Below are 23,583 nucleotides of genomic sequence, written 5' to 3'. Positions count from 1 at the left end.
ATTTTGTAATTAATATGATGTTTAAAGGCCAATATCATTTTCCAATTTGAAAATTAGAGAAGCTGAGGTCTATGTAAGAAACCCCATTGATTTAAATTTAGTGAAAGATACATATATATATATATATATATATATATATATATATATATATATATATATATATATATATATTATTCATGTACAGGTCAAATAGCGATCTACTTTCTAGCTATTTTAGCCATGTATTCAAGTGTTAGTTTTTTTTTTTTTTTTGTGAGAAATGTTTTTTTTTTTCATTCAAGTAGGTGACAGATGACTGGTTATCCATAAGTTTTTCACCTAATTATACTGTGTGAAAGCTACACATAGTTCTAAGAGTTTTGTTTTTATCGTTTTAAAATTATTTATTTATGCAGTGTCCTCTTATCAGACCATGAAGCCTTTGATCATCATGTTACATGTAAGTTATTAAAGTGTATTATTGCTCATTCTCCCATTTAAATTACATGGCATTAATTATAATGAGTATGCAGAAATGAGAAACAACACTTGGAAGATGTTGATCATGAACCAAATCCATGGAAATTTTTTGTAAGTGCTTTTCATGTGATACATTTTTGTTTCCATCTTTTTTAATAAGTAAAACTTGAATGACCTGGATTTTTTTACCCTTTACCCAACAAAAGAGGATGTGGATGAGGTTCTTTCTGAAAAAAGAGGAATTTTATTTAAGTAATTTTATTATCTATTGATAATAATAAACTCTTGAGTGGAAATTATTCCTTTGTTACATGGTTTTTGTTGGTCATTTTTATTTTGTTATTCAATTGATAATGTTTGGATGGGTTTTTAGAATGTTTTGTTTTCTTTAACATATCCATGTATCATCACATTTCTTATTTATTCTTTTTAATTAATTTCTTTCAGGGCTTTGTGGATTCTCACACTGTGATGTGAGGTTAATTATTATCATGGAATGATGAAAAAATCCGCAAAAATGTCAATCAATAACATACCCCTAAAATTTTGACTTTGTTGATTTCAAAATCAGTTATTATTTTGTCACAGCATATGATTTGAGAAACCCATGTTTCATTTCATGTGTAGTTATCTACCCTTGGTCACTACAGGTATTATCTACACTGATGTGCTTAAATTCAAAATTATTCGAAGTTCATTTGGGTTCATTCTGAAATAGAATGTACTTCAAATATTGTAAAATAATATAGCAGGTGAAAAACAACATACACACATTTGTTTATACTATTAGATTGTTTATTGTAGTAGTAAGATATACTTATTTTCCTCATAATAAATAGAGGATGCTATTGCTATCTCTATATCAAAAGTTACACAGGTGGATTGATCAACTTACTTAATTTTCCCTTATGATATTTGGTATATGCCATAAAGTATCTTTCTAATGTTCTGATTTGTTACAGGTGCAGATTAAGGAGAAACAGAAAGAAGCTGATTGAAATGGTAAATTCTTTTGGTAGCAAGTTTTAAACACTACAAAATGCAAATTTATAAATTTAACTAGACAATATTACAATTATTCCTTTATGATATTTGGCATATGCCATAAAGTATTACATATCTTATAAATTTTAACTAAGCACAAGTGTACCACTTTCATCTTTTTTCTTATTAGGGCATTCATTATGCTTTGAAAACACTACACAATTAAAGATAGCATTCTACTTCCAGTTTTCTTTGTCTTATTGTCACGTTATACTTCATGTTGAACAAACAAAAAAAAGATAATTGGTCAAGCAAGTGGGTTTTGTTAGTAAAACTTTAATAGTTTTGAAAACTTAAAAAAGTTTTGTTAAGTTGTAGATTGTTATTCTGTGCACTTTAGGTGTTTGATGAAATGTCTTAATTAAGTTAAAGAGTTGTTTTGCTTTGTTTTGAGGGTGAAAACGTTATTGGATCAAATTATGTAGAGAAATTCACAAGCCAAATTAAAATATTAAACAACTTATTGAGCTTTTAGAGATTCAATTAGGGAAAGATAATATGCTGTTTGTATTTTTAACTCAATTAGAAATAAATACAAGTGTATTTTGGTTCTAACTGAAAGTTGCATATAAAGTTGTTGGTTTTCTGTTTAATTAATAAGTTGGGATGATATTGGTGTGTTAATTGTCGACCAACTACTGTATAATTTGCATAATCGAGACAGTTTTTGATTGTCATTGCTACAAAAATATGTTGACTTATGTTTGCATCATGATTTTTTGTATTTATGATGTCCTCTCAGTTTTAAAATCTTATTTTCTGATATGCAGATGATACAAAAACAAAAAAGATGAAGTTGTGTTTGCATTCATGTACAGGTCAAAAACAAAAAAGATGAAGTTGTCATTGCAATATACTTTCTAGCTATTTTAGCCATGTAGTCAAGTGCTAGTTTTTTTTCTGAGAAAAGTTTTTTTTTTTTTTTTTTTTTTTTTTTTTTTTTTTTTTTTAAATTTATTTAAGCAAGTGACAGAGGACTGGTTAAAACACAGGTTATCCATAAGTTTATCGCTTACTTATACTGTGTGAAAGTCTAACTTTTGTCATTTTCAAATTATTTATTTATGTGGTGGTGTATTCTTTTCAGACCATGAAGCCTCTGATTATCATGTTACATGTAAGTTTTTAAAGTGCATTATTGCTCATTCTTCCATAGAAAATGGATTGAAAATGAATTCCATCAAATTTCCCCAAAATCTGTATTCATAGAGTTTTATCATCCCTAGGGAAGAATCAAAATTCCATTATTATTTTCTACATTAAATTTTTTTTTGTATTGTTTTCTTAATTGTTTATTTGCCTTCATAAGTCCTTTTTAATGTTGTATTTGTTTTTTTAAGTTAAATTCTTTTTTCAGTAAATAGCAGTTTTATTATTTTTTTTAGAAAAAATCACTGAAGGGTGTTTTGGTCTTTTAACATGGTTTTCACTTTTCATTTCAATACTTTTAATAGATTTGCAAAATAAACGCAAAACAACAAATGAATGGAATCTAATCCTTTCAGTTTCCTGTGAACCATGCACATGACAGATTCCAATTCCTTTGACAAACTCCATTCATTTAAAAAATATTCTGTGCACCACATCTACTTGCTATTCTTAATTCCAAGTCCTTTGATAGATTCCATTAATTGCTATTTTCTTAATTTATATGTGTTTGGATGATTTTTTTGTTGGTTATTTGAGAACGTATTTCAGATTCTTTCACCATTCTTATGAATAACCGATTTTATCAGATGATGATGATGTTCTATTCAAATCTCTTTTTATGACTGTGTGATCATGGAATACTTCATTAGCTAATGTTTATTCTATTTCCTATTTGGGATGTGCCCCTGTAAGATCATCAACAACCCAAAGGAACATCAATACTAGAAGCTATCTAAGCCCTAAGAGCCCGAGATTTGTAACATACCAAATATTTAACCTTTATCTGTTTGATGAAATGCCTGCAAAATCAGTTGAAGCCTAAAATTCAAATTTGAACTAGGTTATTGGTTAGGTTGAGATGATTATGTTGGGATCTTAACCTGTAAGTACCAAATGAAGTTAAGGAGATGTTCCATTGAAAAGGATGCTAAAGCAGCTTTTGCTAACTCTGTTTCAGAAGTTACACAGGTGGACTGAACTTACCTAGTTTTCCCTTCTTATACATGTTCTTATCAGTTTATCTTTCTAATAGTTGTTCAACTTACAGATACCTGAGATTCTTTGGTTGCCAAAGCAGATTAAGGAGAAGCTGAAAGAAGTTGATCAAAAAGGTAATGCCCCGAGAATCAAGGTGTATGTTTTTACGCTTAACACTATAAAAAACTTGATGCTTTTTATGTTCTTATTTAGTTTTCATCTTATTGCTTAAAGATACACTTTTAGTTCCATTGAATCTCAAATAAGGGTGTTAGAAGCGATGTGTACATCAGACAATGCGGTTTCAGCCCTAACCTTCAAAAGTAGTAAATTTTTTTTACTTTTTGTGGAACAAGAATTATTAGAAGTGAAAAATGTTCCAGCTGCAGAGAGTAAAGGTATGATGGAATGGTATCAGAAGGGAATGGATTTAAAATGAATGGAATGGAATGGGTCATTACATTCCATTATAATGTTTGGTTGAATTTGCAGGTTTCCAATTTGATACAGAAGATGGAGATAGAGTTATTCCTGGTTTTCTTGATGCCATAATTGGAATTCAAGGAGGTGAAACAAAATCTTTCCCACATACATTTCCAGATTCTTGGAAACAAGAAGATCTACATTCCCTTCCTTGTCAATTTACAGTAAGCCCCCTCCTCTTACAAATTCTGTTAATAATCTACACAAATATTAATTTTCTTGCAAATGTATCACTAGGTTGAATGTAAAGAACTCTTCTGTAGAGAATTACCAGAGATGAATGACTCCATTGCTGATAAGCTTCTTACTGGATGCACCACTATCGATCAGGTTATAAACTTTGTCTATTAATCATGTCTTGACTTTTTACACAATTTGATTCGTGCTTCTGACTAAATGTTGTTTACTTATGTTTTTTTGGTTAGGGAGTCATTGTTGGAGAGGTGTGTGGAACTTGAGCAAACAGCTAAAGATCAAGCAACAGATAATGCAATACTTGATCAGCTTCGAAAGGTATTTAGACAGGGGTAAAATGGTAATTTTCTATGGATTTAATGGATGCTTTGTGAAGTTATTCAATAAAGAATCGCTTTAGAGTTTAGATACCGCTTGTGCAACAAATGAAACATCTAGATAAAAATGGTACCTTTTGACAAACCACAGGGACTAAAGTTGTAACTTACTTTTTCCTTTTCTCTTTTTTGTTTAATCAAAATAGTATATTGAAACTTGTGTCCAGATGATTCAAGTTGAAATCCCACAATCTTTGTTTGAAGAGCAAGGAAGACAGCTTTATGGAGCTAGACTATTACAAATACAGGTTTAGTAACAAATATATGTTACACATTTGATTAAATTTGAGACACATTTTTATAAAGTTTTTAATTAAATCGTTAATCTTTTAGGCGAACATGAAAATAAATGAAGAACAGTTGGCAATGCTTTCGAGCCCAAACGCTGTGAGAGAGTACTTAGAAAATCAAAGGGAGAGTATAGAAAATGTAATCAAGCAGAATCTTGCAGTTGGAGACATTTTTAAACGCGAAAATCTAGAGGTACACTACCAAATAGCATGTGACATAGACAATAACATACTTCCAAAAAAGAAATCATATTTACCATTACCATTTATCAAACTACATGTACTAAATCAAATTTACCATATTACCAAATTCCTTTTTAGGCAATTAACATGATACTTCTCCAATTAGGGAAAGATAATTTATTGTTTGTAGATTTAACTCAATTAGAAGTATAACTGTATTTTAGATCTAACTAAAAGTTGCATACGGATTTTGCATATCTGAAAGTGTTTTTTGATTGTCATTGCTACAAAAATATGTGAACTTATGTTTGTAATATTTTTTCTACAGGATTTTAGAGATTGAAAATTGATTTTTGGGGGGGCATAAATTGCATTATTTATTTATTCATCTTACATGTAAGTTTTTAAAGTGCATTATTGCTCATTCTTCCATAGAATTTTGAAGGAATTGGAATATAGAAAATCCTTCAGTTACAAATTTGGTTGACAAAATGGATTGGAAATGAATTCCATCAAATATCCCCAAAATCCGTATTCATAGGATTTTATCATTCCTACGGAAGAATCAAAATTCCATTATTTATTTCTTCATTAAAAAGATTTTTATTGTTTTTATAATTGTTTATTTGCCTTCATAAGTCCTTTTTAATGTCGTATTTGTTTTGAATTAATAGCAATTCTATTATTTTATTAGAAAAAATCACTAAAGGGTGTTTTTGTATTTTAACATAGTTTTTCACTTTTCACTTGAATTCATTTGATAGATTTGCAAAATAAACACAAAACAACAAATGAATGGAATCTGACAAATTCCATTCATTTTAAAAATATTATGTGCACCACCAGTTTCCTTTACTTGCTATTATTCTTAATTCCAAGTTCTTTGACAGATTCCATTCATTACTCTGCAACATGAAAAGGTTTTAGAAACCAAATAAAGAACTTATATGGTGGAGAAAAAGAAAAGAAGATGGCCTTGAGAATCAAAGTCTATGGTTTTATGTCCTTATTTAACGCGATAAAACACTTGATTATTTTTTATGTCCTTATTTAGTTTTTTTTGTTGATGCTTACTTTTAGTTCCAATCATGTCTATTATCCAGCGAAATTATCAATCATGTCTATTATCCAGAGAAAAAGAAAAGATGCTTCCGAGAATCAAGGTGTATGTTTTAACTCTTAACACTATAAAAACACTTGATGATTTTTATGCTCTTATTTAGTTTTTCTGTTGATGTTTAAAGGTACACTTTTAGTTTCATTAATAAGGGTGTTGTGTTGGGTTATTATGAAATTGCTTTATCAAATTACCACCTTCTATCCACTGATTACAAGCTGACAAAGCATGGAAACGATGTGCAAGAGTATATGTAACTATAGCTATGAGTGTATGACCCTGTTTGTGTATTTTCAGAAATACCCCTCTGTTCCCAAAACCTGTGTCTATTCATTATCTTGATGGGATTAACATACTTGATGTTGAATCAATCAAAAAAAAGATGTAGAATATTTGGAGAACACCCTCAACACTTATCTATACGCCTGGTAATTCTTTACAAAAAGATATTTGTTCTTTAGTCAATTCTTTTATTTATTTAAAATAAAAAATGTGCTTTTATTTATAGAATTAGGACATCAGGGAAGGAAAATGTTAAAAAGAGGGGCTGAAATGTTAAAAGTAAATGGTCAATATAAAGAGGGGATGGTGTTTACTTTCGTATCTCTGGTGAGATAATAATCATTTCTTATTTGCTAATGAAAATATTATATTTAAATATGAAAATTTTTCAAATAAACTTCAATGGTTTGTGCAGTACCCTTTAGTCAAACCAAATTATGTTAAGAGTGTATGGTTTAGCATCTCATTCTTTAGGTTTTGTTACTGGATCATATCTTAATACTTTAATAGTTAAGTAACACTATGTGATATATGAAAGATTCTTTTTAGAGTAATATTTCATGCAACCTATATTGATGTATACTATTCTTCCCGTTTCAGACCAATACATTTCTTATTTGTTCTTTTAATCATTTCTTATTTGTTTTTCTAATCATTTTCTTTCAGGACTTTGTGCATTTTCACCATGTTCGGATGATTGGTTTCTAGCATTTCCAGCAAGTACCACAAAAGGGTGTGTCTATTATCATGGAATGATGAAAAAATCTGCAAAAATGTCAATCGATAACATAACCCCAAAATTTTGACTTTGTTGATTTCAAAATCAGTTGGTATTTTGTCAAAGCATAAGATTTGAGAAACCTGTGTTTGATTTCATGTGCAGATATCTACCCTTGGTCACTACATGTAATATTTATCAAGGTTTGAAGTGCATTTTATCACCAGATATCTATATGTACACTGATGCACTTAATTCCAAAATATTTTGAAATCATGATTCGTAAATAATGCAGATAGATGCTCTGCACTGATGCATTGAATTCCCAAAATGTTCTGAAATAATCTTTCATTATTAATGCAGATAGATGCTCATAGATCACCATTGGCTGCAGTGCACGCATAGCAAAACATCCTAGCAGGGGACATTCATTAATTAGGAGTTACCAAGGTAAAATAGAATATATATTCAGAAATTTATGTTCTTTGGTTCTTTAAATCTATTTCATTCCATTTGTTTATTATACTAATTCCAAATTTTTTGATCATATTCAGTCTTATAGTTTCACATATCCATCAACTGTATAGCTTCCTGGTATTCTTGTAGCTACAAGCTCTGATCAAAGGTGAAGAAACTACAGCTTTTGTTACTCATGATTTTTTTTGTTTGGAAAAACGTATAATGATTCCTGGAAGTAATGGACACTATACTAATATGACGTTGATTTTTAACGTATTAAATTTGTCCAAAAATATCAAATTTTGGCTGGAAAGTAGGAGTGATGGGTGAGAAGGTCGATAACCTTTTTGTTTTGCCACATGAGATTATCACTAACTTCATTAAACAAAAACTGTTAACTTACACATTTTCCAATAGCTTAGTTTATGTCTTTCCTTACAAGCTATTGTCACATATGTTGAAGAACTAAACCATAAACCATTAAAAATAGAATCCTTTTGAAAATATGCTACTCATTTCATGGTGTCAAAATGTGTTTGAAAAGATTCTCTAAAAAGGAATATTTTTTGAAATTTTGGATTTCATTTCATGGATTCATAAAGTTTTTGGTCCATGCATGTGTTGTCAACTTATCAACACAGATGTTAAATATTTTATATTTGAACATGACCATTTTTCTTCACCTTTTTCATTTCCATGTTAAAACCACAACAAATTCATCTGTTTCCTTAAAAAAATTGCGTCTGATATCTGATATATTTAAAGTTTATTGTTGCTTATAACATGCCATTATTTGCTTCAGATGATTAGAAGACGTGAATATATTTTTTGTGAATAACTTTCTGTCTTTCTGCAATTTGAATCCCTTCATCTTCATTCAGGAAAGACTTGATACAGTTACTACATCAGAAGACAATCATTCGGGCAGCGGGCAGCAAAACAATATGCAGAGGACCCTGCCCGAGATCTTTCCATTCAAGTTTTAGAAAAATTCTCTTTTGTGATAAGATTTGCCCGGGAAACAACTTCCTAACTCTTGCTGATGATCATGGTCAAAGTCAAAGTCAAGGTCAAGGTTGTCATGTAAAAAAACACTCTTAACACCTAATTGATGTATCGACAGTGAGTTGGATACTGCTAGACTGAGCATAGTAAGCTGTTATGAACACAACACACAAATTATCAATCTATCAATGAAACAATGGCAGCCTCTATATGGTATTCCAATTCATAACAAGAACAACGAGAAATGAGGAATTTAACAATAAGATATAGCTATTCGAGATGCTATGGTCTCCCAAAAGGAAAAGAAACTTCTAATATTCTGCCTGTCTTTAACTGAGAGGGACTCTTCCTTAAAAAGACTCCATAACAGAGGATCTGTCTTATTTCCCAATTTACCCCTGCTGTCCCACCAACCTGGTACTGCCATCGTGGGTATTTCTGGTCCCCACAGACGTGGGAATCTTTTTGTGTCTCCTTCTCTGATAGGTGAACTGCAATGGGGGGTGCACTACATATGCATAGTGGTCGGTTTAATAATTGGACTAAAGGTTTCCGTGTAATTTACCCCCACAGTGTGATGGCATAGGATATTAATTTTGGAAAGATTATATAAAAGAGCCGTTGGAAGCGGAAGTCAGAAGGTTTGGGTCGGTGTATTGGCGCTTAATATAACCTTCTTCCATCTTCCACTCTCCACTCATTCGCTCAATGCTCTCCAAAAACAGCCGGAGATTCATCCCCATCTCTGTGATTCCGCTCCCCTGAGACCCAAACATGTCTACAATTCAAAGAAATTATCAACATCATTGTAAGTTTTCATTCTTATCATTTTCTCTTCTCCGGTTTATTTTAGTTCTCTAGGGTTTTTCTCTAATTTCGAGTTGAAATTTTCTCTGTATATATGGTCAAAAAAAGATCGAAGTTTAGATGCTTTTTTTTTTTTTTTAATTCTTTTTATTTTTCTGATTAGCGGGTTTTTTTTTATCTGTAAAATCTGGTTTTCTAACTGCACTGCTGCACAAGTTGTATTGCAACATTAAAACAGAAGGAATCTACATAATTTTTTTTTTTTCTGTAGTTTTATCGATCGGTTTTAGGGTTTCCTTCTCTATCTCGTTATTAGGTTTTTTGTTTTTTCTGTAAAATCTTGATTAAGCGGGTCTGATAGCCTTGTTTCAGAATGTGTGTCTGTGGTTTTGGTGATCATTTGATAATATCTTTTGTGGTTCGATGATTTTTTTGGGTCGTTTAATAATTGTTTCATGAATAAAATCTTTTTTTCGGTAAGTAGCTATCTTATCATTTTATATAAAGAAATCACTAAAGGGTGTTTTGGTCATTTAGCATAATTATCATTTTAATTCTTTTGATAGATTTGCAATCGAAATCATTTTCATTTGTTGTCAACCATACACATGACAGATTCCAATTCCTTTGACAAATTCCATTCATTACTCTGAACAAGAAAAGGTTTTAGAAACCAAAAAAAGAACTTATATGGTGGAGAAAAAGAAAAGAAGATACACTTGAGAATCAAGGTGTATGTTTTTACCCTTATACTGTAAAGCCCTTCATGCTTTTAATGTTCTTATTTAGTTTTCATGTTATTGTTTAAAGGTACTCTTTTACTTCCATTGAATCTTAAATAAGGGTTTTGGGTGATTTGTCTTCATGGAAACGATATGCAGGTGTACAGGTAGCTATGAGTCTATGAACCTGTTTGTGTTTTTCCAGAAATATCCCTCTGCTTCTAAAACCTGTGCTTATTTATTTCTTCATGAAATGATGGGATAAACATACTTCTTGTTGAACAAACAAAAAAAAGATGATTGGTCAAGCAAGTGGTAATGTTTTGTTAGTAAAACTTTGATAGTTTTGAAAACCTAAAAAAGTTTTGTTAAGTTGTAGATTGTTTTTCTGTGCACTTTAGGTGTTTGATGAAATGTTTTGATTAAGTTAAAGAGTTGTTTTGCTTTGTTTTGAGGGTGAAAATGTTATTGGATCAAATTATGTAGAGAAATTCACAAGCCAAATTAAAATATTAAACAACTTATTGAGCTTTTAGAGATTCAATCAGGGAAAGATAATTTAATGTTTGTATTATTAACTCAATTAGAAAGAGATAGAAGTGTTATTTGGTTCTAACTAAAAGTTGCATATAAAGTTGTGTGTTTTCTGTTTAATTAAGTTGGGATGAATTTGGTGTGTTGATTGTCAACCAAATATTGTATAATTTTTTATTTTTTTTTTCATTCAAGTAGGTGACAGAGGAAAGGGTAAAAGAAGTTATCTGTAAGCTTTTCACTTAATTATACTGTCTGAAAGTTACACACAGTTCTAAGAGTTTAAATTTTGTCATTTTTAAATTATTTATTTACGTGGTGTGTGTATTCTTTTCAGACCATGAAGCTTTTGATCATCATGTTACATGTAAGTTATTAAAGTGTATTATTGCTCATTCTCCCATTTAAATTACATGGCATTAATTATAATGAGTATGCAGAAATGAGAAACAACACTTGGAAGATGTTGATCATGAACCAAATCCATGGAAATTTTATGTAAGTGCTTTTCATGGTGATACAGTTTTGTTTCCATCTTTTCATTAAGTAAAACTTGAATTTTTTTGACCCTTTACCCAACAAAAGAAGATGTGGATGAGGTTCTTTCTGAAAAAAAAAAGAATAATTTTATTATCTATTGATAATAATAAACTCTTAAGTGGAAATTATTCCTTTGTTACATGGTTTTTGTTGATTATTTTTATTTATTTATTCAATTGATAATATTTTGCATGTTTGAATGGGTTTTGAGAATGTATTTCAGATTCTAACATTTACCAAATCAGACCAATACTTTTTTTTTTCTTCTCATTAACATATCCATGTATTATCACATTTCTTATTTGTTCTTTTTAATCAATTTCTTTCAGGGCTTTGTGGATTCTCACACTGTGATTTGAGGTTAATTATTATCATGGAATGATGTAAAAATCTTCAAAAATTTCACTTGAGTCAAATAACATGACTCCAAAATTTTGACTTTGTTGATTTCAATTATTATTTTGTCAAAGCATATGATTTGAGAAACCCATGTTTCATTTTTTTTTTGGAAACGGACCCATGTTTCATTTCATGTGTAGATATCTACACTGATGTGCTTAAATTTAAAATTATTTGAAGTTAATTTGGGTTCATTCTGAAATAGAATGTACTTCAAATATTATATATATATACTATTAATCCTTAAAAACTTGATGAACAGTAACTTTTTTTCCCTTTCATATTTGGACACGGAAGTTTGTTGGCTTTCTTATTTTGCCACTGAAACTTCTATTTCTCAGTGAAACACAAACTGCCTTACAACACGGCTATTTCTTTTGTGTTCTTATCTGCTTTGATTACCGCTCACCACCCTCCTTGTCCAATACTATTTCTCTCGCTTTTCTTCAATTCCTTCTTCTTCTTCTTCACAGTTCACAGAATAAGATTGTTATTAAACCGTTCTCTCTCCTCTCAATACATTATGGTAGATGAATTATTTCACTGATTCCTAATTTCCTTTGTACATCTACTATGTTACTTAAAGATTATACAGCACATTAAATGATTAAGGCTTCTTTTCTTCCATAAGTTGTGTGAATGTGTGATACACCTCTTTTTTCTTTTAATTTTCACCTTCAAAAGAGCCTCTTCTTTGTTTTATGCAGATTCAAAAACTTTGAAAGAAGAGAAAAGAGAGGAGCTGTTTGAAAGTTTGAAGACTGATAACACAATTGGTTGGGTTGTTCATGTCATAGATCCTAAAGAGCTTTCGGCTAAATCTCATTGTGTGATATGCAGATGATACAAAAAAAAAAGATGAAGTTGTGTTTGCATTCATGTACAGGTCAAATAGCAATATACTTTCTAGCTATTTTAGCCATGTAGCCAAGTGCTAGTTTTTTTTGAAAAATGTTATATATATATATATATATATATATATATATATTCATTCAAGCAAGTGACAAAGGACTGGTTAAAACACAGGTTATCCGTAGGTTTTTCGCTTACTTATACTGTGTGAGATTCCGGCTCAAACTGCTCACTGCATTGCTCAAGGGAAAGTTGGCAGTGTTTTTGATGTTAGTTCTGCTGTTTATGGAAGCCATCGTTATGTCCGCTTTTCACCAAAAATCATTTCCTCAGCTCAGGTATCTCTCTCTCTCTCTCTCTCTCACACACACACACATTAGACTTTAGGGATGTTTCTTTTTGACTTAATGGGCTTAATCGGTTAAGCACTTAATGTGCACAGTTAGACAAACATCATTACCCCTTCAACTACTTTACCCATACAGGGCTTAATGTGAAAAAAAAACCTTTATAATATTTCAATGTTATTGAATTAGTCAATTAGACACTATATTTTTTTATGATTACAGGAAGCTGTGTGTAGCACACCATTAGATGAAGTGATCGGTGAAGTGTTGAAAGGAAAGTGGGATCATGAAAGGACTAAATTCTCCTTGCCACCATTAATGAATTTGGTGAATATGCTAACAACAACAATAATTACAATCTTTTAGTTTTTATTTTTTGTATTTTAATGATTTTGTGATTTTTTTTGTAAGGTATTGGGAGAACCCAGGAGTGGAGGATCATCAACACCATCTATGGTTGGTGCTGTGAAGAAATGGCAAAAATCTGACCCACAAAAGTCAACAGAAACATGGAACAAGGTCAAATGCTTTTGTTTATAATCTTTTACTGCAGGATTTTAGAGATTGAAATTTGATTTTTGAGGCATAAGGTCAAATGCTTAACATCTTAATCAAATGAGGATACTTCCAAGAGATGTTGTGATTTTTTATGGGCTTGTTTATGTCATTACCTCTCTTCCTATTTCTGAGATTCCAAGATTAAAGAACACAAGTTCTAATTAAAATACATCTCGACAAAACTGTTGTTTCTTTATGACTTGGTTACTGTATTTTCATTCATGTAGGAATTGAGACCTATTCTGCTCTACTGTCTTCCATGATTATATAACATTAGTAATATATCATGATATGATGGGTTTTTCAAACTCTTTATGTTTTCTATAATCAGTAAGGCTTATTGATGCTCAGTTCGGTGTGTGGTTATGAATGCAGTGAAGTCATATGGTGGTTTGAGAGAATGATTGTTTAATGCTGCATTACTTCAAGGTAACAATTTACCAAATATTGTTCAACACAAGGGCATCTTTCCTTTTATATCTATTAGGCAAAAAATGCATCTCGTTTGGGGGACAGATTCGTATTTAATAAAATAAAAGAAAAACTTGGACATTCCTGTCTACTGATTTCATGGATTTTCTTAAAGTATAAGTTTTTTTTAGGTATAAATGTAATAAATAATAAGTTGCTTTCATTCCTTTGTGTTTCATTTCTTTCTATTTTAGTATTGTACTTTCAACTTTTTCTTATCAACAAATTACACTTTGAAAAGTTTACCCAATTATAGCATAGTACTTTTAGCTATTTTCTTATTAGGTCCTTATAATTTTAGATGTTTATAGCATTCTGTATCAGAAGTATACATGTTCATAGTACCTTATTTTTCTAATATTCTAATTTTCTTCGGGTGTTAAAGCAGATTAAGGAGAAATTGAAAGAAGCTAATTGAAATGGTAAATTCTTTTGGTAGCAAGTAACAATTTTAAGCAGGTTAAGGAGAAACTTGTGCTAATTTATTTCTTCAGACCATGAAGCTTTTGATCATCATGTTACATGTAAGTTATTAAAGTTTATTATTGGTCATTCTCCCATTTAATTTACATGGCATTAATTATAATGAGTATGCTGAAATGGGAGACAACACTTGGAAGATGTTGATCATGAACCAAATCCATGGGAATTTTATGTAAATGCTTTTCATGTGATACAGTTTTGTTTCCATCTTTTCATTAAGTAAAACTTGAATGACTTGAATTTTTTTGACCCTTTACCCAACAAAAGAGGATGTGGATGAGGCTCTTTCTGAAAAAAAAAATTAATTTAATTTAAGACTACATAATAGTATATCTTTTGATAACTGTAAACTCTTTTAACTTTTCTCAGTTTTAACTGTTGAAGGATTTAGAATTTTGAAAAATGAATAATACTCTAAATCAGCATGTTGTTTTTCTTTCATGTATTTTTTTCTATTTCAATTCTAAGAGCAACATAGGATGTGTTTGGTTCATGGATTCCATAGAATTTTGAAGTTCAGTTACAAATTTGGTTGACAAAATGGATTCTATCAAATTCTCCTAAAATCTGTATTCAAAAGGTTTGTTTGATAAAATGGAAGAATGAAAATTCTATTATTCATTTCTTCGTTAAAAAGACTAAATTCATATTTACAAGTTACAAACCAAATATTATTTTTTGAATCTTGATACAACTCTATAGTTAATTATTGTATTATTAATTATTTTTTTTCTTCATAAGTTGCTTTAAAATGTCATATTACTTTATTTTAATGTTTAGTAACTGTTTCATAGAATGAACGGAATTGAATCCTTTCCATTTCCTGTCAACCATGCTTATGGCAAATTCCAATTCCATCGACAAATTCCATTTATTTTAAAAGTATTCTTTGAACCACAAGTTCCCTTACATTAGTATTACATTAATCGCTATAAAACATGTTCGTTTTTACCCTTAACACTATAAAACACTTGATGCTTTTTATGTTCTTAGGGTGTCAGTGTGTGGGTGATTCTGAAATTGCTTTATCAAATTACTGCCTTCTATCCACTGATCACAAGCTGACAAAACTTGGAAACGATATGCAGGTGTACAAGTAGCTATAGCTATGAGTGTATGACACTGTTTGTGTATTTCCAGAAATACCCTTCTGTTCCTAATCCCCGTGTCTATTTATTATCTTGATGGGATTAACATACCTGATGTTGAATCAATCAAAAAAAGATGTTGAATATTTGGAGAACACCCTCAGCACTTATTTACTACACCTGTTAATGCTTTTTAAAGTAATATTACATTTTTGGTCCCTGAGTGTAGCTGATTTCTTCAGTTTTGGTCCTTCTTTGAGGTTTGTAATGTTTTTTTATTCTTGTTCAAAGTAAAATGACAATCTTTTTAGGACTAAATATACAATATTCAGCTATTCTTACTTGGAACAGGCCCAGAAATGTCACACGTCAAAAATTCATAAAGCAGCTGTAATAAGGGACAAAAAGTGTATTTTACTCTTCTTTCTAAGTTTGTGTGCTTTATGTTTCTTCTGACAAGTTTCGCCTTTTTGTTTCAGATAAAACATGCGATTCATGCATACAAAAAGAAACACACTATCTGTTTTTAAAGGAACAACATGGATTCATATTCAGGATCATGTCCATTTTTATACAGGATAGTAAGTTAGTTGTAAATGAGTTATTAAAGTTTGATATAAATTATACACCAAATTGTTTAGAAATTACATTATTACCCTCTTCGGACACAAGTGGTATGCTTTTCTTGGAAGGGTTGATGTGTCAATGAAGCATAATATATGTTGGAAAGTGTGGCTTGTAGAAGAAGTTGATGAATGCACTCTGATAGAAATTACTGAGGAGGTAATATTTTTTCATTTTAAACAATTACATGAGTCAATCAATCTTTCATGATTTCTGCCATTTTGATTACTGATTTTTTTTCCATATGAATTGGTGCTCTTTTTGTCCACCAAAACCAGATGATGTTTTGTTGCTACAATATGATATACAACTGGGACAATATGTTGAATCTTTTCATTCCACTTATTCTTTTTCCTACATGGTAAGGGGGCTGGTAGTACTTTTCTATGGAAACCTGATTAAGTTTTGAAATCAAGTTGTATCCATTGAACGTATAAGTAAATGCCAATTGTTCTTTCTAATGGAAACCTTATTATATTTTCATTCCAAATTACATTTATGATAAAAAAATTTGTTATACACAATCACATCGGGGCAAAACTGTTGTTTATTTTTTACTTAATGGACACTGGATTTTTCATTTGTGTAGGAACACTTGAAATTGTTGGATGACATGGCGGAACCGAGTTCAACCTACTGTGTTCTTCAGTATATGAAAAATTTATGTATTTTATAATCAGTAAGGCTTATTGATGCTGAATTAGGTGTGTGGTTATTGCAGTGTTATGAATGCATAAAGAAAGACGGTTTAATGCTGCATTGCTTAAATAAAGGTAACAATTTAGAAATCTTTATACAATACTTCAAGGAATATAATCTGTGTGATATTATCTTTCAGGCAAGAATGCATCTCCTATGTATATACTAAAATAAAAGATAAACTTGGCCATCACCCTTGTCTCCTAGATTTTCTTAAAGTTGAAGTTATTTTTAAGGCTAAATGCAATGAATAAAAACTTGTTTTCATTTCTTTGTGTTTTATAACATCCTAGTTTCAATATTTTTTTTTTCTATTAATGTCATATTACTTTATTTTAATGTCTAGACTCTAGTATATGTTTCATAAATAAAATATATTTTCAGTAAATAGCAATCCTGTCATTCTTCAAAAAGAAAATCACTAGAATGTGGAATTGAAATCCATTCCATTTTATGTCAACCATGCACATGATGGATTTCAATTACTTTGACAAATTCCATTCATTACTCTGCAACAAGAAAAGGTTTTAGAAACTAAACAAACAACTTATGATAGAGAAAAGTAAAAAAGAAGCCCCTGAGAATCAAAGAAGGTTGTTGGGTGATTTGCCTTCATGGAAATGATATGTAGGTGTACAGGTATCTATAGTTATGAGTCTATGACCCTGTTTGTGTATTTCCAGAAATACCCCTCTGTTCCTAAAACCTTTGTCTATTCATTATCTTGATGGGGTTAACATACTTGAGGTTGAATCAATCAAAAAAAGATATTGAATATTTGGAAAACACCCTCAGCACTTATCTGTACACCTGGTAATTCTTTACAAAAAGATATTTGTTATTCAGTCAATTCTTTTATTTAAATTTTAAAATAAAAAATGTGCTTTTATTTAGAGAATTGGGACATCAGGGAAGGAAAATGTTAAAAGGAGGGGCTGAAATGTTAAAAGCAAGTGGTCAATATAAAGAGAGGATGGTGTTTACTTTTGTGTTTCTAGTGAGGTAATAATCATTTCTTATTTATCAATGAAAATATTATATGTATATATGAAAATTTTGCTAGTAAACAACAAGCATCTTTATGTTAAGAAAGTATGGTTTATAACATCTCATTCTTTCAGGTTTTAATTTTTTTAACTGAGTCATATGTTAGTACTTTTTAATAGATAATTTTGTTTTACTATTCGTACTTAATCGATGATTTTCACTATCAAATATCAATGATTCTGTAACAATATGTGATTAATGAATGATTCATCCATCTTTTTAGAGTAATATTACATTTTTAGTGCCTGAGTGTAGGGACCAAAAGTGTATTTTTCTTTTCTTTTTTAAGTTTGCATGCTTTACGTCCTTCTGATAAGTTTTTGCCTTTTTGTATCAGATAAAACATGCGATGTGTACAGATAGAAATGTTTTATTTTTGTTTTTAAGGGAACATCATGGAGTCATTAAAGTTTGATATAATACACCAAATTGTTTTGAAATTAAGTTATTACCCTCTTTGGACACAGGTAAGGGTTGATATGGCAATGAAGCCTAATATATATTGGAAAGTGTGGCTTGTAAAAAAAGTTGATGAATGCATACTCTGAGGAAAGCTCCTGACTGAGGAGGTAATTTTTTTTTTTTTTTTTTTCATTTTTAACAATTGTACCTACTTTTTTTTCATTGTTTAATATAATTGTAACTACTCTGCCTTGTTATCATAGACTCGGTTTGTGTATTTCCAGAAATACCCCTCTGTTCCTATAACTTGTTTTATTAATTATCTTCAGGAAAAAATGAAGTTGTATTGCATTTAGCCCTATAAGAATGTTTAGAGCTTGTTGTAGTCCACCATAAAAAACTGTTTGTCTTTTTTGTTTAATTTTTTGAATTGAAATTGGTTTTTTGAATATAAGATTACAAAGAAACGAATTATACACTTCAACCCTACATACAGGGTACTAAACAAGTTCAATTGCATCAGATGTTCTCTACAACCAAATGTTGAGCTATAAATAATTTATCTGTTTACATCTTCACAACATTTATCACATGTTACAATGCTGAGGTATAAAGAACAAGGATTTGATTAAAATCTTAACCAGATGATGTTGTTACAAAGGTTTCTATTTCTTATTCACTTATTTATTTATTTTCTTTTCAAGTCTACCAAAACTGAATCTTTTCTTATCTTAAGTGGAAATTATTCCTTTGTTGCATGGTTTTTCTGTAGCTTTGTTGATCATTTCATTGTGGTTTTCTTCTCTATCTTTTCATTGGTTTTTTTTTTCTCTTTGTAAAATGTGATTTTGACAATGTCTGGTAGGCTTATTTCGGAATGTGTTTCTTTGATTTTGCTGATCATTTAATAATGTTTTGCATGTTTGGATGGGTTTTGAGAATGTATTTCAGATTCTAACATTTACCAAAATACTTGTTTTTCTTCTCTTTAACATATACATGTGTTTATTCTTTTTAATCAATTTCTTTCATGGCTTTGTGCATTCTCACACTGTGTTGTGAGGCTAATTTTTATCATGGAATGATGAAAAAATCTTCAAAAATTTCACTTCAGTCAAATAACATGATAAGCCCCCACATTTCGGTTATCTTTTTGGCCAGGGGTAGAATGGTCTTTTATGGTATTATGGTTGTTATTGGCTGTTTTGTTAGTGGGAAGAGCACCTGATTATGTTGGTTGTGATTCCCTTTTGTCTTATCTCTAGTGATAGTATTTATTGTCCTTTGTTTTTAGAGAGTCAGTAGCTAAGAATTAATTTGTAAGAGAACATTGTTCTTCTTTTGGAGAGACTCTCACCTCTAGAATTGTGAGAAACTATCTTTATGAATATTATCAAGAATTTTTGTTAGTGTAAGCTTTACAATGCCTGGGATATACGATAGATTCAAAAAGGGTCTATCATAACATAACCCCAAATTTTTAACTTTGTTGATTTCAAAATCAGTTATTTGAACCACAAGTCCCATTGCATTATTATGACATTAATTACTCTGAAACAAGAAAAGGTTTTAGAAACCAAATAAACAACTAACTTATGGTGGAAAAAAAAGAAAAGAAGACGCTTCCAAGAATCAAGGTGTATGTTTTTAATCTTAACACTATAAAAACACTTGATGATTTTTATGTTCTTATTTAGTTTTTCTGTTGATGTTTAAAGGTACACTTTTAGTTTCATTAATAAGGGTGTTGTGTTGGGTTATTATGAAATTGCTTTATCAAATTACCACCTTCTATCCACTGATTACAAGCTGACAAAGCATGGAAACGATATGCAGGAGTACATGTAACTATAGCTATGAGTGTATGACCCTATTTGTGTATTTCCAGAAATACCCCTCTGTTCCTAAAACCTGTGTCTATTCATTATCTTGATGGGATTAACATACTTGATGTTGAATCAATCAAAAAAAGATATTGAATTTTTGGAAAACACCCTCAGCACTTATCTGTACACCTGGTATATCTTTTCAAAAAGATGTTTGTTATTTAGTCGATTCTTTTATTTATTTAAATATTAAAATAAAAAATTTGTGCTTTTATTTAGGGAATTGGGACATCAGGGAAGGAAAATGTTAAAAAGAGGGGCTGAAATGTTAAAAGCAAGTGGTCAATGAAAATATTATATTTATATATGAAAATTTTGCTAATAAACAACAAGCATCTTTATATTACCTTTTTAGCCAAACCAATTATTTTAAGAAAGTATGGTTTATATCATCTCATTCTTTCTGGTGGTAATTTTTGTTACTGGATCATATCTTTATACTTGTTAATTGATAATTTTGTTTTACTATTCGTACTTAATAGATAATTTTCATTACCAAATATAACAATATATGAATGATTCATCTATCTTTTTTGAGTAATATTGCATTTTTGGTCCCTGAGTGTAGCTGATTTTTTCAGTTCTGGTCCTTCTTTGAGGTTTATAAAGTTTTTATTGTTTTATTTTATTATTTCTCAAATGAAAATGACAATCTTTTTGGGACCAAGATTACGATAATCAGCTATTCTTACTTGGACTAGGGACCAGAAATGTTACACGTCAATTCATCAGGGACCAAAAGTGTATTTTACCCTTTTTTCTAAGTTTGTGTGCTTTTACGTTCTTCTGACAAGTTTCGCCTTTTTGTTTCAGATAAAACACTATCTGTTTTTAAAGGAACAACATGGAGTCATATTAAGGATCATGTCCATTTTTATACAGGATATAATACACCAAATTGCTTGAAATTACGTAATTACCCTCTTCAGACCCAGGTAGGGGTTGATGTGGCAATGAAGCATATGTTGGAAAGTGTGACTTGTAAAAGAAGTTGATGAATGCATACTCTGAGGAAAACACCTGACTGAGGAGGTAATTTTTTTCATTGTTTAATATAATTATAACTATTGTAACTACTCTGTCTTGTTATCATGATAATATACTTAAACATCTCTAATAACATGAGTCAATCAATCTTTCATGATTTCTGCCATTTTGATTACCGATTTATTTTCCATATGAATTGGTGCTCTTTCTATTTCTTATTCACTTATTCCTTTTCTTTTCTTTTCAATTCTACCAAAGTTGAATCTTTTTATTTTTCCAGTTATTCCTTTTTTCCTACATGGTAATCTATGTGATATTATCTTTCAGGCAAGAATGCCTCTCCTATGTATATACTAAAAAAAATGAAACTAGAATTTTCTTTAAGTGTAAGTTATTTTTAGGGCTAAATGCAATAAAAAAAACAACTTGCTTTCATTTCTTTGTGTTCTATAGCATCCCAGTTTCATTTATTTCTATTCATGTCTTATTACTTTATTTTAATGGTTAGTTACTGTTTCATAAATAAATAATTTTTTTTCAGTGAATAGCAATCCTGTCATTCTTCAAAAAGAAAATAACTAAAATGTGGAACCGAAACCCTTTCCATTTTCTGTCAACCATACACATGATGGATATCATTTCTGTTGATGAATTTTATTCATTACTCTGCAACAAGAAAAGGTTTTAGAAACTAAATAAACAACTTATGATAAAGAAAATGAAAAAAAGATGCCCCTGAGAATCAAAGTGTAGGTTTTTACCCTTGACACTATAAAGCCCCTCATGTCTTTTATGTTCTTATTTAGTTTATTATTATTTTTTTTGTTATTGTTAAAAGGCACACTGTTTGTGTATTTCCAGAAATACCCCTCTGTTCCTAAAACTTGTGTTTTATTTATTATCTTCAGAAAAAGATGAAGCTGTATTGCATTTAGCCCCATAAGAATGTTTAGAGCTTGTTGTAGTCATCCATAAAAAAACTCTTTGTCTTTATCGTTTATTTTTTTGAATTGAAATCGGTCTATTGAATATAAGATTACAAAGAAAATAATTTTACATTTCAACCCTACATACAGGGTATTTAATAAAAGATATAAAAGAAACTTGTGGGGCACATTAGTATTTAATAACATAAAAAGAAAAACTTAGTCTTACCTATGCCTCTTGATGTCTTGGATTTTCTTAAAGTCTAAGTTATTTTTAGGGGGTAAATGCAATAAATAACAAGTTGCTTTCCTTCTTTTGTGTTTTACAGCATCCTAGTTTCATTTCTGTCTATTTCACTATTGTGCTTTCAACTTTTTCTTATTATGACTCTGCACGTATAAAAATTTAACCAATTATTATAGCATAGTACTTTTAGCTATTTTCTTATTAGGTCCTTGTACTTTTAGATGTCGATAGCATTTTAGTTTCATCTTTTTTCTTATTAGGGCATTATGCTTTGAAAACACTACCCAATTATACCATTGTACTTCAATTTTTTTTCTTATTGTGACATTGTACTTTGAGTATTGTAATTTTGAACTTTTTTCTTATAAGGGCATTTTACATTATGAAAATTCTATGCAGATTTTTCAAAGTACATTGCTATAATTGGAAATGCTGTAATACACAAATCAATAAAAGTAGATTGATATTTCTTACATTTAAACCAATATTGATGTATGCTATTCCTCTTGTTTTAGAGGTAAAGTGTGTGGATGTTCCTGAAATGAAGTATACATACATCTGATGATGAAAACAAATTTCAATTGGGATATGCCACATGGTGTGATCTGGGTGGGCTGAAATGTTAAAAACAAGTGGTCAATATAAAGAGGTAAATCTTGATCTTAGATCCACTTAGATCCATTTGTTATGAGTGATAAGTTTGATGTGCATTAGATTCGGATATTGTTGCTTATTTTCTTTTTATTTTCAATTTAGTGCTGTATAGATAAATGATTTCTGTTTGGAGAAAGTGTTGTATCAACAAAGACTTTTTTTTTTTTTTTTTTTTTTTTTTTTTTAAACTATTGAAATTATAACCGATGAAAATGAAAAAGAAGTGAAAAACTTAAACAATGTATAAAGTTACCACCTTTATGGTTCACTTACTAAGACTTTGTGTTTGCATTAAGAATAAATTTCCTTACATACTGTCCGCATAAAGTGTTGTCACTAAGAGAAGGTTTTTGGTTTAAAAAAAAAGTCCTTGTATTTTGGGTTCATGCACACTGCTTTTTTGTTTTTTTGTTCTTTTGTTTTTTTTTTTCTAACAAAATAGGACAAGAAACCGACAAATGTTCACATGTTTGAGATTTTAACAGGTAAAAAAGTAATCTAACGGTAAAAACAAGATACGATGGCTATTTCTAAAATATGATCAAAATACAATTTCTATAATTTTATTTTA

At 30.0% G+C, this 23,583-nt stretch overlaps 1 protein-coding gene across 15 annotated transcripts in view; it reads left to right on the top strand.

Moving 5' to 3' along the window:
* The first annotated feature begins 3,173 nt into the window (after positions 1–3,173).
* LOC145048148 (trigger factor-like protein TIG, Chloroplastic) overlaps positions 3,174–23,583 on the top strand; it is a 20,986-nt gene continuing 576 nt past the window's right edge. The window contains exons 1-36 of one of the 15 annotated variants that reach the window (XM_078996572.1): positions 3,174–3,621; positions 3,701–3,764; positions 4,123–4,277; positions 4,351–4,443; positions 4,543–4,626; positions 4,853–4,933; positions 5,019–5,168; positions 5,487–5,554; positions 6,049–6,153; positions 6,262–6,321; positions 6,573–6,703; positions 7,224–7,478; positions 7,639–7,725; positions 7,830–7,900; positions 8,616–9,547; positions 10,162–10,277; positions 10,357–10,435; positions 11,001–11,031; positions 11,140–11,169; positions 11,243–11,300; positions 11,672–11,702; positions 12,449–12,627; positions 12,768–12,931; positions 13,163–13,267; positions 13,352–13,459; positions 13,874–13,927; positions 14,358–14,493; positions 15,541–16,323; positions 16,443–16,525; positions 16,754–16,812; positions 16,886–16,937; positions 17,547–17,676; positions 17,758–17,865; positions 18,378–18,479; positions 21,012–21,230; positions 22,874–23,007. In XM_078996572.1, coding sequence (XP_078852698.1) covers positions 3,547–3,621; positions 3,701–3,764; positions 4,123–4,277; positions 4,351–4,443; positions 4,543–4,626; positions 4,853–4,933; positions 5,019–5,168; positions 5,487–5,501 — 717 coding nt within the window. In that variant the 5' untranslated portion in view covers positions 3,174–3,546 and the 3' untranslated portion in view covers positions 5,502–5,554; positions 6,049–6,153; positions 6,262–6,321; ... (24 more) ...; positions 21,012–21,230; positions 22,874–23,007. Of the gene's footprint in view, positions 3,622–3,700; positions 3,765–3,864; positions 4,029–4,122; positions 4,278–4,350; positions 4,444–4,542; positions 4,627–4,852; positions 4,934–5,018; positions 5,169–5,486; positions 5,555–6,048; positions 6,322–6,572; positions 6,704–6,789; positions 6,886–7,223; positions 7,479–7,638; positions 7,726–7,829; positions 7,901–8,615; positions 9,548–10,161; positions 10,278–10,356; positions 10,436–11,000; positions 11,032–11,139; positions 11,170–11,242; positions 11,301–11,671; positions 11,703–12,448; positions 12,628–12,767; positions 12,932–13,162; positions 13,268–13,351; positions 13,460–13,873; positions 13,928–14,357; positions 14,494–15,540; positions 16,324–16,442; positions 16,526–16,753; positions 16,813–16,885; positions 16,938–17,546; positions 17,677–17,757; positions 17,866–18,377; positions 18,480–21,011; positions 21,231–22,873; positions 23,008–23,583 lie in introns of those variants that run through there. The other 14 variants (XM_078996571.1, XM_078996569.1, XM_078996578.1 and 11 more) reach the window with 14 other exon arrangements.

This window comes from Lactuca saligna, chromosome 5 (genome assembly GCF_052625555.1).
Source record: "Lactuca saligna cultivar CGN05327 chromosome 5, ASM5262555v1, whole genome shotgun sequence".
Classification (NCBI taxonomy): Eukaryota; Viridiplantae; Streptophyta; class Magnoliopsida; order Asterales; family Asteraceae; genus Lactuca; species Lactuca saligna.
This window is presented reverse-complemented; position numbering and strand designations above follow the sequence as displayed.